General features: G+C 40.5%; 1 protein-coding gene across 1 annotated transcript in view; it reads right to left on the reverse strand.

Annotated features, from left to right (window-relative positions):
* The window catches only part of UbcE2M (NEDD8-conjugating enzyme UbcE2M), a 125,683-nt gene that overhangs the window by 31,888 nt on the left and 78,072 nt on the right, over positions 1-15,723 (reverse strand). Inside the window, exon 4 of the mRNA XM_090386794.1 lies at positions 1,122-1,185. Coding sequence (XP_090242920.1) covers positions 1,122-1,185 — 64 coding nt within the window. The remainder of the gene's footprint in view (positions 1-1,121; positions 1,186-15,723) is intronic.

Genomic DNA, 15,723 nt, shown 5'->3' on the forward strand with positions numbered 1-15,723 from the left:
ACACACACACACACACACACCATAGTCTTTCCTCTCTATCAATAACAGTACTTGTGAATCCCAACAATAAATATAGTGGATTGTATTTTCTAGATTTGGGCTTTGTACTTTGTGTTTCTGTATTTATGCTACATGTACTAGCTGAAACTAGTACAAGCAATGTACTAGTTTCAGCTGCTCCAGCAGGTTTCCTCTTCCAACTAGTTATTTATTTATTTATCCATCTTTCACTTTAAAAATACTGGAGACAATAAAAACTTTGAGACAATTAAATTTAAATTTAACTGTTGAAAATTTCAAATGATTATCTATAACTGTTCTCAAGTTAACTCAATTTTTACAATTTGTGGTTTTTCGAAAATTACCTTATTAATTGTACTTAATAAAATGAATGCCGTTGAGAAATATAACAGATATTATAGTAGTTTAATATCTAAATTTAATATCATCTAGTTACCTAAATGATTAAAATAAAACCGCAAAGATGATTGTTTAACTTTGTGTTTACATACTTCATGTTGAAATGCAACACACACACAGTGCAATAACACAACTCATCTTTGTCATTACTTTTGCTGACTGACAGTAATATCAGCAGATCACAATTCAACATGCACCAACTCAAGTTTGATCTTATTTGTACATATCATATTAAATGGTCAATGTCCTGAGTTCACTATCAGTTATAGTGAATTTGCTGTGATAATCTTGCTTTTGTCAACTCTGATTTGAAGTTTATTTTCATTGAAAAAAGTGGATGTATTTATGCAGAAGTTGTATTTCAAAATATCCAATAATTTTGACCACTGCTTTGTGTCCCCCCCCCCCCACCAAGAGAGAGTTGCACACTAATTGAAAAACTCTGATTCAGAGGAAGGTTATGTTCTATGACAAATAATGCAAATAAATATTCAGCACACATGCTGATGCAGAATATGATTGTGAATTTATTTTTATCAAAATTTAGTAATATGACTATTACATCAGTAAATAAAACCATTTGTATACTAAATACTGAATCTCTGCACTGTTTCCTTTTCTTTCTTTCTCTCTTTTTTTTTTTTTGAAAAGATTGTTTTATGTACTAAATTATGAAATAAAAGCAAAGGAAGGTTACTTACTAGAAATAAATACTGTAATCCATATACTATTGAGTTAATTGTAAGCACTGGTTTCCAGTCTTCCCTAAATGATTAAAAACCAAATAAAATATATGAATTTTTTTTAAAATCAAGAATAACCAAATTATATAGCTACATTGTAACTTCAAGTATAATTTTATAAGGCTATTCATATGAGGCAAATTAAGGATAATTCAAAATATCATCATAGAGGTCACCATTTGTGCAAATCAGAACTTCTGAACTATCAATTTTCCCAATTTGTCTTTTTTGCTATCCTATTAAATCTCTATCCTTAGCTAGAGTAAGCTGTAAGTCCTCTTTCTTCTAATGCTTGCTTGATACAACTGAACCACCTTTTCTCTTGGTCTGCCTCCGGGTTATTGCCATTAATTTTTGCATAAAATATATTTCTTCAAATTCAAAATATCATAACCAGAGATCAACACGAAAAAAGAAAAAAAAAATTACTGTTGAGACATACTGATTTCAATTGCATACCTGCCAACTTTTATAAACTGGAATTTGTAAATTTTCACTTTGATCTGCTTTTCTGCAACACTGGAAAAGCATTTCAGAATGTTCCATCCAAATTAACCTTAATGACCGGGTGGTCAAGAGTGAGATGGCAGCAAAATCACATGCATTTCAGTGGGAGGTAATTCAAATTTAATTGACTTCTAACAATGGTTAACAATTGAATTCATCATCAAAAAATAATTAATGTGAACTCCTCTGACCTGGCTATTGGAGTAAAAAAAAAGTTTTATTCATTTTAAAACCAAAATGGATTCTAACTTTTATTTGACATGGATGATCTGTCCACTCTGTTATTTTTGGTGAGAGTGAAAAGACTTGCATCATGCATTACAATAATAAATTATGAAGACATAATAAACAATTTTAATTACATTTTTATACTTTGTTATAAAGTGTATTGCTCTTACCGAACACACTGAAACTAATACATTTATTATAAAATAAGTTAAGATTCAAAAATATATAAACAAACAGGAGCGATGTGTCCCTTGTTCAGCTGGACATTATATACACAAATACATTACATATGGAATATCAATATAAGAACGGGCATGATCATATGTTAGACAAAGTAAGGCGGGTACATGAGGTAGATGAACATTATATGGAATAGAACAACGAATGAGTCACTGGCAGAATCAGACGCTTGGTGCTGAAAACATAAGGTATGTACACGAGATGTATGCCAGCATTCGTCGTATTGCAAAACAGCTGCCTCCATATACCCCTGTTAAGATGAAGACACTACTACATTTGGCTATGTATAGTGCCTCAAACCATGAGCATTGGCAGTAGTTACGTGAATGATTTCGAGGGCATATTGTTCAGACTGATAGTGTTCGGAGTCAGTGGACCAGAGTGCCCTTTTGTGTTCTGAGACTCGATCCTGTAGCCTTCTAGCAGTTTCGCCCAAGTAACAACTACCGCAATCGGGGTATGTAATTCGCTGTACACAACTGCTATGTAAGAAAGAGGGGGGACTGGTGTTTTCATGCTAGAGTTAAATGGTCATAATTTCCTACCAGGAAGTTGCAAACACCTTATATAGTAGATGCATAGGATTCTGGAACAGCGTTCCGAAACAATGCAACAGGAGTATATATTGTTAAATTATGCAATTAATTTTTGCTCTGGATTGCTAAAGTCACATTTATAAATAACAGAAAATTTTATAATATTGTGAATTATTACACTTCCCCACCCAGCTACTTCATAATGCCACCCGGCTAGCAAACTTTTCTGGGATGAAAACTGCAGGCAGTTGAGATATTGCAACAATTGGGTTTCCAATCCCTGTGGGATAAGTGTGAAAGCTCCTGTTTGTTTACATATTTTTGTATCTTAACTTATTTTATAATAAATGTATTAGTTTCAGTCTTTTAGGTAGGAGCAATGCACTTTATGACAATTATGGAACCCAAAACCAAAGATTTTTAGCAAATGTTCATTCAGTACACGGCCCTTATGTATATTCACACATGAAGGGTTATTCAGCGAGGGGAATGCCAGAGGTGTATTCAACTCTGGCAGTAAGCTAGATAATCTTGTAATAACTGAGAGTAAAGTGGAGGAGAAATTGTTGAAGATAAAGACAAGAAAGGCACCTGGGGTGGATGTGATCTATCCAGTTATATTAAAGGAGGCAGAAAGGAAGTAAGCAAACCCTTAGCCATAATTATGAGAGCTTCCTTGGACTCAGGGGAGGTACCCATAAACTGGAGATGTGCAAATGTGACCCCAATCCACAAAGGAGGATCAAAGACTGACACAAGTAATTACAGACCTGTGAGTTTAACTTCTGTTCCAGGAAAATTAATGGAGGCACTGGTTAAAGAAGCACTGCAGGATCATCAAGACAAGACTTCAGTTATAGCTCGGACACAGCATGGTGTTGTTAAGGGAAAGTCTTGCCTGACCGATTTGATTGGATACTATGATGCAATCACAAAAGAACTGGATGCAGGGAATAACTTTGATATTATATATTTGGATCTTAAAAAGGCTTTTGATACTGTTGCACATGGAAGACTGCTGCACAAATTGGAGCAGTCAGTGTGGCATTGGAGGCAAATTTCTGTTATGGATAAAGGGGTGGATGATGGGGGAGAGAAGATAGAGAGTGGTAATCAATGGACACTGCTCATCGTGGACTAATTTTATTAGTGGAGTCCTTCAGTGTTGGGTCCATTATTGTTTTCTGTATTTATAAATGATATTGATGATAGTATATCAAGCTTAATGTCCAAGATTGCAGATGATACAAAGGTTGGCAGGGTTACAAAGGGTTGCAGATGATACAAAGGTTGGCAATCCTGTTGCAGCAGCATAGCACTACTGATGCTATGCTGCTGCAACAGGATTTGGAAAGGTTGAGCAGATGGGCTGAGAGGTGGCAATTGAGGTTTAACATTGACAAATGTAAAGTACTACATAGGGGAAACAGCAACCCCAGAGCAACATATCAACTCTGTGGTACTACACTGACAGTGGTAGAGAATGAAAAGGACCTGGGGGTCCTTTTCATTTATTGTGTAGGCAGATATGAAGTTCTCTGAGGAGTGCAGATGGGCTGCAAGAGTAGCTCATGGTGTCTTGTCAATGATATACAGGAATTTTTCTAGCAGGGTTAAGGAGGTGATTCGTCCCTTGTATAAGGCAATGGTCAGGCCACACCTTGAGTACAGGTCTGGAGGCTTCATTTCAAGAAAGATGTAGAGCTGCTGGAACGAGTACAGAGAAGGGCAACAAGATTAGTGAATGGAACAAAGGGTTGCTCTTATGAAGAAAGGCTTAAGTTTTGCAAATTACAGTGTCTGGAGACTAGGCACTGGCGAGGTGATCTGATAAAGGTGTATAAAGCCTTGAATGGTTTGAGCATGCTCAATGCTGATGGAATTCTTCTTCTTGCTCAGAATAATGACCTGAGAGGGCATAAGTTCAGATTGAGGAAAGACAGATGTGCGGAAATTTGCCTTTAGCCAGTGGGTAGTTGGTTGGTGGAACAGACTTCCATCCCTTGTTGTGAAAGTTGATAGCCTAAATAAATTTAAGGCTCAGCGGGACAAGTATTTCGAACGAACAGAGGGGTTTTTTTTTTGGCTGATGCTGCATAAGCTTGCTTTCTTGCATCATATGCCTCTACTAATGCTGATGCTAATATAGCATCACTGTAAACTTCCAAAAAAGGTTTATGTTAGAAGTCCACAATAAGCAACATCTTTGCTTCGCTCATCGCCGCAAATCTCCCCATGTAATACCCAAGGGATTCAGATTCAAAGAATCTATCCATCATGACCAAATGAAGCGTGCTTGCTTTAGTTTCGGCCTGAAAACTTTAAGAATTTAAATTGGCAGTTTGCACCAGGAACTATGGAGAGTTACCATCAACAAATCCAGGTATAATTAAGAGCTATAAGGTTTGGTTTCTCCCTTAACTTTTTTTAGCATCATTCAAATTCTATGTTCACAGGCTGTCCTTGTGACTGATATATACTGCTTGCGCCAGAATAAATTTAACAACTTGCTACGTGAGGCCTACACCATCAACAACACCGTCACAGGGGCCACTCTGAGGATAACATGTTTTTTTTGAATTTTGAATTTAAGCAGCAAACAGTTATCCAGTGAACAGAACAAGCTTTTAACCTTTGGGATTAAATCTGCTGTCCTACCACGGAAACCTCCCATCACACAATTAGCCATGGAAGTGGAGGTATCCCTCATTCATATGCCCGAGGAAACCGCGAACGAGATTCGTTTTACAACTGCCTCTATTTTGCAACATACCATCCCGTCGCTTCAAACCTTAGCAGCTGCCAACAAGAAGCTCTTAGATAATTCAAGAGAGATGACACCATCATAGTCCTATCTACTGATAAAGGTCGGCGCACTGTAATTATGGATAGGTCTGAGTATTTACATAAGGCCCTCTCTCTCTCTCTCCTATATGATCACAATGTATATGAGCCGGTACAGGAGTCTCCTGTTAAAGTTTTGGAGAGATTAGAATCTCAAGTCAATAAATTGATACAAGGCTCGTTTATATCTAATAAGATCTCAAAAACTGTATGTCGGCAACTTCATGTGACAGGTTGCCAGCTTCCATAATTTTATTGGCCCCCAAAGAGCCACAAACTGGGCATTCCTCTAAGGCCCATTGTTTCCTCCTGCAACTCACCTACATATGAACTTTCAAAGTTCATCGACGGGCCGTTGTGGGGAATACCTTGGGGAATCCCTGGTGGGTTATACCAACCGTACTGTGTCCAACAGTGCAGAGTTTCTACACCTCTTTAAAGGTCTCACCATCTCTGTAGACCAGATCGTGCCCTCCTTCAATGTAGTCTGCTTATTCACTTCTCTTCCAGTACAAAAAGCCATTACCTGTGCGAGACAACTTTTAGACAGTGTTAGCACCTAATCAGACAGGACCTCATTCTCTACAGATGATATTTGTGTGGCTCTCGACCTATGCTTGACTGGCAACGTAATCACGTTTGATTCAACAAAATAATAAATCAACAGAAAACCAGTTGATTTATTAATTTGCTGAGTATTACCTATATGATGAGAGCCTTGTCAATCAATTCGGCCCTGGAAAGATTGTGCAAGGCTTAAGGGGTAGAATTTTTTTCAGCCTGGTCTGTACTTATTAACAGGAGAGACTGCTTCTACAGGGATGGTATACACTTAAATAGAAAGGGTGCACGAATATTTGCTGATGCTATCGAGGCAGTGTTAGATGGGTCGGAAAACTGCTACCTCGGGGGGGGGGGGGAGATACAAGAACTAATAGATTAACAGTAGCCACTGGCAGAGGTGAAAGTGATTCTTGTACTGCTTCTGTTGGAATGAGCCGCAGCCTGGAAAATAAAATGCAGAATATTTCAGAGACTGCTGGGAATTATTGGGGTACAAATAAACACATAGGTTGTGTTACGGTAGCTAAGAAAAACAACAGGTGCATGTATACTTGCATGTACACCAATGCTAGAAGTTTGGTAAATAAATTTGATGACTTTGAGGTATTGCTCAAAGCATCAAAGGCGGATATTGCTGTGATATCAGAGACGTGGCGTCACACAGATATAAGGAATGCAGAACTGGAATTTGGGGCGTACAATGTGTACAGAAAGGATAGACAGGATAGGAAGGGAAGAGGGGTTATGCTATTAGTTAAGAAACACATAAAATCCAAGGAAGTGAAGCCAGTCGACATCGCTGGACAATGCAGTGTCGAGTCAGTTTGGTGTGACAAGCATTGGGAGATCAAAATTGAGAGGAGGAGTGTACTATAGGCCTAATGACTCTGATGAGTATAAGAAGAAACTGTACAGGGAAATAGAGTGGGCCAGTAAATCAGAGAGTCTTATATTGGGGGATTTTAATTTCCCAGATATTGACTGGAATTTGTGGGTTGGTCACTCACACACTAGCAAGGCTTTTGTGGATTAATTGGATGATTGTTTTCTACATCAGCATGTCCGGGAGGCAACTAGAGGGAGTAATACTCTTGATCTGATTATCAGTAGTGATTCTTCCTACATTAAGAATCTGCTGATAAAGGAACCACTAGGTGGCAGTGATCACAGTGTGCTGAAGTGGGATTTACTCAAAGGGGTAACTACCATTAGGGGTAAAGGGAAGGGTTTTTGCTTTCGTAAAGGCGATTACAATGGACTGAGACAGTATTTAGATTCTATACAGTGGGACCAACTGATGATGTTACCAACAGCAAATTCAAAATGGGAAGCATTCAAAGAACTTACCTTGGAAGCTACTAGGCTTTACATACCAACTAAGAAATATTGTTCAAGGTTTAGGCCTAAATAGATGTCAGATGAACTAACGAGACATATGGCAGAGAAGAAAAATGCATGGGATACATACAAATTAACACGTGACACAGAAGCTTATGACAGATATAAGTTGATCTGTAATCAAGTTACAAAGGAGGTTAGGCAGGCGAAGGCAGATTACGAGAAATCTTTGGCAAGGGATGCAAAGAAAAACAGCAAAGAGTTCTTTACTTATGTAAACTCTAGAAGGAAGGAGATGAATCAGATTGGTCCACTTGATATCGATGGGTGAACTGTTGATGATCCTGCTCAAGTAGCTAACAAACTAAATGAATAGTTTGCATCGACATTCACACATGAGGAGTTATTCAGTGAGGGGAATGCCAGAGGTGTATTCAACTCTGGCAGTAAGCTAGAGAATCTTGTAATAACTGAGAGTAAAGTGGAGGAGAAATTGTTGAAGATAAAGACAAGAAAGGCACCTGGGGTGGATGGATCTATCCAGTTATATTAAAGAATTAAGTAAACCCTTAGCCATAATCATGAGAGCTTCCTTGGACTCAGGGGAGGTACCCAAAGACTGCAGATGTGAAAATGTGACCTCAATTCACAAAGGAGGATCAAAGGCTGACACCAGTAATTATAGACCTGTGAGTTTAACTTCTGTTCCAGGAAAATTAATGGAGGCACTGGTTAAAGAAGCACTGCAGGATCATGTAGACAAGACTTCACTTACAGCTCGGACACAGCATGGTTTTGTTAAGCAGAAGTCTTGCCTGACCAATTTGATTGGATACTATGATGCAGTCACAAAAGAACTGGATGCAGGGAATAACTTTGATATTATATACTTGGATTTTAGAAAGGCTTTTGATACAGTTGCACATGGAAGACTGCTGCACAAATTGGAGCAGTGTGGCATTGGAGGCAAACTGCTGCTATGGATAAAGGGGTGGTTGAGGGGGAGAAGGCAGAGAGTGTTAATCAATGGACACAGCTCATCGTGAACTAATATTATCAGTGCAGTCTCTCAGGGTTCAGTATGGGGTCCATTGTTGTTTTCTGTATTTATAAATGATATTGATGATGGTATATCAAGCTTAATGTCCAAGTTTGCAGACAATACAAAGGTTGGCAGGGTTGTGAAGGACACTACTGATGCTATGCTGCAACAGGATCTGGAAAGGTTGAACAGATGGGCTGAGAGGTGGCAATTGAAGTTTAACATTGACAAATGTAAAGTACTACATATGGGAAACAGCAACCCCAGAGCAACGTATCAACTCTGTGGTACTACACTGACAGTGGTAGAGAATGAAAGGGACCTGGGGGTGGTTGTGCAGGCAGATATGAAGTTCTCTGAGCAGTGCAGATGGGCTGCAAGAGTAGCTCATGGTGTATTGTCAATGATATATAGGAATTTTTCTAGCAGGGATAAGGAGGTGATTATTCCCTTGTATAAGGAAATGGTGAGGCCACACCTAGAGTACTGTATACAAGTCTGGAGGCCTCATTTCAAGAAGGATGTAGGGCTGCTGGAACAAGTACAGAGAAGGGCAACAAGATTAGTGAATGGAACAAAGGGGTTCTCTTACGAAGAAAGGCTTAAGTTTTGCAAATTACAGTGTCTGGAGACAAGGCACCAGCGAGGTGATCTGATAGAGGTGTATAAAGCCTTGAATGGTTTCATTCCTCAATTTCATTCCTTTATTCCTCAAGGTAATGAATACCTTGAGGAATAAAGCCTCAAGATATTCATTAGAAAAAAGTGTGAAGGTAGTCCACGGGGGGATCTGGATCTTTTGATTCTCTGAGGATATTATCAAATTGGATGTTCCAGCTTTCTGCTAGCATCTGCAGTCTGATACCAGCAGGCCAAATTGTTCTGCATTTATTTGTATAGTGGGTTTTCCACTGAGGATCATGCAGGAGTGGCCAAACAGGATGAGTAGGCAGGCTTTTAATTTTAGCTGAGTAATTCATCAGCAACATATTTCTTCTGATGCTAAGTGGAGGTTCGTGAGCCTCAACGTAAAGACTTTGAACTAGTGATGTTCTGCATGCACCTAGGGCTATCCTAAGAGAACAATGTTGAATTAATGGAGGCACTGGTTAAAGATGCATTGTAGGATCATCTAGACAAGACTTCAGTTATAGCTCGGACACAGCGTGGGTTTGTTAAGGGAAGTCTTGCCTGACAATTTTATTGGATGCTACGATGTAGTCACAAAGGAACTGGATGCAAAGAATAATTTTGATATCATATATTTGGATCTTAGAAAGGCTTGTTAGTTTGTTTGTTTGTTTGTTATTTGGTTTTTAGGAGCATTAGCAACTAAAGTCATATTGCTCCGGGGTTATGCGGTTGTCATTCCGTGACCTTTCTGCATCCTCCGTATTTGGTGGTCACGGACTCGAACCCCGGTCCAATCAAGAAGCATGTGCTACGCACTGCTGCTCCTGCCCACCTGGCTATGGAGGCGCCATTAGAAAGACTTTTAATACTGTTGCACAGACTGCTGCACAAATTGGAGCAGTGTGGCATTGGAGGCAAATTGCTGCTATGGATAAAGGGATGGTTGAGTGGAAGAAAACAGAGTGGTAATCAATGGACATTGCTCTTCATGGACTAATGTTATTAGTGGAGTCCCCCAGGGTCCATTGTTGTTTTCTGTATTCATTAATGATGATATATCAGGTTTAATGTCCAAGTTTGCAGACTATACGAAGGTCGGCAGGGTTGTTAAAGACGTTGACAGTATGCTGCTGCAACAGGATCTAGAAAAGTTGAGCAGATGGGCTGAGAGGTGGCAATTGAAGTTTAACACTGACAAATGTAGAGGTCTGATTTTTGTGTTGCAAAAACAGCAAGGTTATAATGCACCATGAAAAGTTTAAAATTAGAAATTAAAGTTAAAAACTTTTAAAAAGGTTACTTCATACTTCATCGAAAAGTACATATATACACAGACATATCAATAAATAAAATCAGTACAATGATAAAAGCAAATTGTATATTTCATATGAATGTATATTTATTAATCAATTTTAAAAATTTCAAAACTGCTGACACATTGTCATTGTCATTTAAAATTTGACTGAGTGTATATGGCTCAGTCAGATGGGTAAAAGCAGTAAAACAAGCATTTCTAAAACTGGTACAATCGCATAAAATATGTTGAACGGATAAAATGGTGTCGCATTGCTCGCACATAGGAGGGTCATCAGCCCTCAGCAAAATGGAGTGTGTCACATGACAGTGTCCTATGCAGAGCCGAGCAAGAACAACTTCCTCTTTGCGATCCCTGCGTAAGCTGGACCGCCAAGGATGGATCACAGGCTTAATTCGACATAGTTTGTTTGTAGTAATCACGCGATGCCACGAATCTTGCCACTGAGATTGTAAGTTATTACGGATCACTTGCCTGTAGTCTGTATAGGGGACTAACAGGTCAAGATTATCCATCAGATATGCCGATTTGGTTGCAATGTCAGCCAAATCATTTCCTCTAATCCCGATGTGACTGGGGATCCAGGAGAAGCAGGTACCGAATCCACCTACAAAGAGGATGTATATTATCTGCTGAATTTGGGACAGGGTTGGAGGATTAGTGCGTGACACCGCTGTTAAAGCCTGTAGTGCACTCACTGAATCGGCATATATAATATACCGTTGATATCGGTGTTTTCTTATGTGATCTAGAGCTAACTCTATAGCATGCAGCTCAGCAGTGTAAATGCTGCAGTCTGATATGGTATTATTTGGAAAAACAGCAGCAGATCCCACATACAATTCTGACTTCAAGCCGTCTGTGTAAACTGGCAAGCAGTCAATGTTCTGCACGGTGTTGTGAATAGAGGTGAAGGTAGACAGAAGACGGAGTATTAGACTTCGTTGCAATCTCAAGCGAGAAGTCACATGCTGGTGTTTGTGCATACCAGGGTGGAAGGGGCTCCTTTGGTGATCGAGCAACCTTGTCTACTGAGATGTTAAGCTCATTGAGTAGCTCTTGAACACAAATGCTGAATGGGCGATTCGCAGTGCGTCGTGTGTTATAAAGATTTTCCCATCGTGGCTCAAAAACGTGACGTGATCTGGCTAGGTATTCAGCTTGAAGGCATATATTGTAGAGACAACTGCATTTGTCGAAGCGACAAGGGTGGTTCATTTGCTTCGACATACAGACTTTGGACAGGTGATGTTCTGAATGCACCAGTAGCAATACGAATGGCTTGATGATGGGTGGGGTCAAGCCAACGAACAACACTATTTCTGGCAGATGCATATACCTGAGACCCATAATCTAATTTTGAGCGTACAAGTGCACGGTATAGACGGAGTAGAGTGCATCGGTTTGCACCCCAAGAGGTAGAAGAGAGAGAGCGGAGAATGTTAAGCCCTCTTGTGCACTTTGTGCGTAGCTGACAAATGTGTTTGATAAATGTCAGCTTTTTGTCAAAAATGAGTCCCAAGAATTTCATCTCTGATACAACTGGAATGGTGCTTTGTCCAAGTCGTAATTCAGGCTTAGGGTGGAGGTTACGTTTGCGACAAAAATGGATGCAAACGGTCTTCTCCGGTGAGAACCTGAAACCATTGGCCGTGGACCAGGAGTTAAGACGGTCAATAGCTTGTTGCAGTTGTCTCTCAATAACTCTCATATTGCATGATTGAGAAAATATGCTGAAGTCATCGACGTAGAGTGCACTGTTTATAGTTGGAGGAAATTGTTCAGAAATAGAATTTATTTTAATGGCAAAAAGCGTGACACTTAAGACAGATCCTTGTGGTACCCCCTCCTCTTGGCATAAGGGAGGATCCTACACGAACTTGGAAATAATGGCAGGATAAATTTTTTTTAATAAAAACGGGAAGGTGACCTCTTAGACCGAGATTGTAAAGGTCTTTTAAAATACCAAATCTCCAAGTTGTGTCATACGCTTTTTCCATGCCAAAGAAGATGGATTTCCTAAAAAGTGTTCTCTTTTTAGGAAAGCATCTTGGATAGATGTTTACAGTCTAATTAAGTGATCCGGTGTGGACCTGTTTCTTCGGAAGCTGCACGGAAATCAGGAGAGGTCATTTGATTCTAAATACCATAAGAGACAAACACTGACCATTTTCTCCAATATTTTGCACAGACAGCTAGTCAGAGCAATAGGACGATAGCTTTTCGGAGATTTGGGATCCTTTCTAGGCTTGGGAAAAGCAAGAATAGTTGCTTTGTGCCAGGTATCCGGAAAATGCTCTTCAAGAAAGATTCTGTTGTACAGGAAGAGCAGATGGTCCATGGATTCTGGTGAAAGATGTTTGATCATTTCATAATGGATGTTGTCTGGTCCAACAGCGGTAGCCTTTGTACGGGCAAGTGCTGTTTTCAGCTTGTGGATAGTAAATGGCCGATTATATGGGTGGGAACCCTTCGATGTGAACTTAAGGGCCTGTTTTTCACTGTTGTGCTTTAAGACCAGAAACTCTGGGGAGTAAGATGATGTTGCAGAGATGTTAGAAAATGTTTCCCAAAGAGCATTGGCTATTGCAGTAGTCTGCAATAGTACATCCATTATATTCCAGGACCGATGAGGGGTGTGCAGTGTATTTCCCCTTCATTTTTCGGATTTTTTCCCAGACCACCTTAGCACTGGTAGACTGGGTAATCGATGACATAAAACGGATCCATGATTCCTTCTGACTCTGATGGCATACGTAGCGTGCTTTAGCTTGTGTGCGTTTAACGGCTAATAGATTGACCGTGGTAGGATATCGTCAAAATATCCCCCAAGCTTTGTTTTGAGCCTTTTTGGCTACTGTGCATTTTGGATTCCACCATGGTTTTGGAAACGGAGGAAACCGGGGGACATTGTTGGAATTGTAGTTGCAGCTGCATGGACAATATTTTCTGTTATGTATGTGACTGCAACATTGATAGGCTCCTGACTGACTGCAGAGATGTCAAAATTTGCCAGGTGTTGAAAGGCACTCCAGTCCGGCCTGATCAAACTTCCACCGTGGTACCCTAAAACACAGACATGGTCTCCCAGTGTGTAAGCAAGTTATCACAGGGAAGCGATCACTTCCGTATGGGTTCTCCTCCACTTCCCAAGTGAGTAAAGGGAGAAGCAAAGGGGAGCAGATAGATAGATCAATGGCAGAAAATGTACGGGTAGGCATGTGGAAGAAGGTGTTTGTTCCAATATTTAGAAGGGAGAAATCATTGTCATTTAGCATATGCTCTTGACTCGTCCCCTTCCATTGATGCTAGCACTACCCCACAGGGTATTATGTCCATTGAAATCTCCGAGAAGTAAGAAAGGGGAAGGCAACTACATTACAAGATCATCAAGGTCTTCCTGGGAGATGTCAGTCCCAGGTGGCAAATAAATAGAGCACACGGTTAATAAAAATCCCACTGTAAGGCGAATTGCAACAGCCTCTAGGCTGGTTGTAATTAGCAAGGGCTGAACTGGGTTCTGGTTGCCCACATGGATAGCAACTCCTCCACGAGCAGGACCATCTGCAATTCTACCCTTACGAAAAATTGAGATGTTACGCATGGTGGGATCATCATTTGCCTTTAGGTAAGTCTCCAGCAAGCAAAAGCAAACTGGCTTATGCTTTTGCAGGAGGGCCTTGATGTCATCAATATTTCGGCGGAATCCATGACAATTCCATTGTAGGAATTTAGCCATTATTTTGGCTTGGTGGGTCCATCAGGTGGCTTCTGAGTTGCCGACTTTTATCAGTTTTGTGTTTATCTCTTTTTGGGAATGGACGCTGTCTGGTGTCAATTTCTTCCTCCACAAAGAGTTCCAAGACTGATTCGTCTGGTACCTCCTTGTCTTCTACATCCATTGTTTCTGTTATTATTGGTTGCTCTTTTTTACCACTTGGTTTTGGTAGTGGTGGAGCACTAGGAGGTACGGATATAGGAGTGGCAGCTGACTGTGTTTTTTTTTTGGTGGGCTTCTGTGAACTCAATAAATAGCGTGCGATTTACTGATTTTCACACTCTCTTGTGACTCTCTTGGTGGTACAGTCATCTCTGTTTGTGTACTGATAGTGCACTTCGCAGAAACCGTCTGAGCGTATGAAGGCTTCCTGCTATTTATTGGTTGTATGCGTTTTCTTGCCTCTGGGTAGGAGATATTCAGCTCTGTTTTCAGTTTTTGGATCTCTTTTTCATTCTTCCACCGCTGGCATGCTCTGGAGTAGGCAGGATGCTCTTTTTGGCAATTTACACAGATCGGTTTGGAAGCTGAACATTCCTTGCTCTCGTGGTCTTTCGCACCACATCGAGCACAAGCAAGGTTACCACGACAAGCTGTTTGTTGTGGTAACCTTGTCCCCCTGTATTTCTGGCGTTTGAAACACCTTAGTGGATTTGGAATATAAATCCTCACTGGGCAGTTTAAGTATCCTGCCTTGATTGGAACTTGGAGGCCGTGGGGTGTTAAATGTTAGGATGAGAACTCGGGTAGGGACAAGATTCCCATCCTTTCGCATTGATATTCTTTTGACAGCCATCACTCCTTGTTTTTTCAATTCAAAGCAGATCTCTTCTTCAGAGACACGAAGAAGGTCCCACTCTGAAATGAAACCTCGTGAAGAGCTCAACGTTTTGTGGGGGATTATGGTGATAGGTATTCCCCCTATTGATGTGGCTTTCAGGATTTTTTCCACCTGTTTTATATTTATAGCTTCGACCAAAAGGTTGCCAGAATGCAGTCGTTTTACAGATTTGGGTGATCCTGCCAACCCTTCTAATCCTTCTGGATAAAGAGGGGTGACACATCTTTCCTATTGACTGCTCGGTGGACTGGAGAATTAAGAAAAGCGGTGTCACTGATGGTGGTGGTGGTGGTGGTGTATCTTCAGTTCTGGCTCTTTTTGCAGAGGTGCTTTCTGTGGATTCATCTCGATTAGGTAGGGGCCTTGTTGGGGCCCCAGAAGAAATAGAATTTAAATTACTCATATGAGTAAGAAAAAAATTTGCGATGCCCTAAGTACTTCACCCACCATGGAGCCCTACGAGGGGGATGCCAAGTTCGCTTAGGAGCACCATACCCACATTTCCAATAAGCCTTGATCCCATCCCAGGATCAAAGGGAGGGAGATTTATTGGAACACAGTTGACCCTAGCAGTAAGAACCACCTGCCGATTGATCCCAGTCGGGCCGGTCCGGGACCACCTGTCTTGTTGAAGCAGGGGCCAAAGTGGTGTTTTAAGGCTGGTTCCCTCAACCACCAGGATCCCCCTTTCCGA

Source organism: Mastigoproctus giganteus, chromosome 12 (assembly GCF_048544385.1).
Source record: "Mastigoproctus giganteus isolate SK-2022 chromosome 12, ASM4854438v1, whole genome shotgun sequence".
Classification (NCBI taxonomy): Eukaryota; Metazoa; Arthropoda; class Arachnida; order Uropygi; family Thelyphonidae; genus Mastigoproctus; species Mastigoproctus giganteus.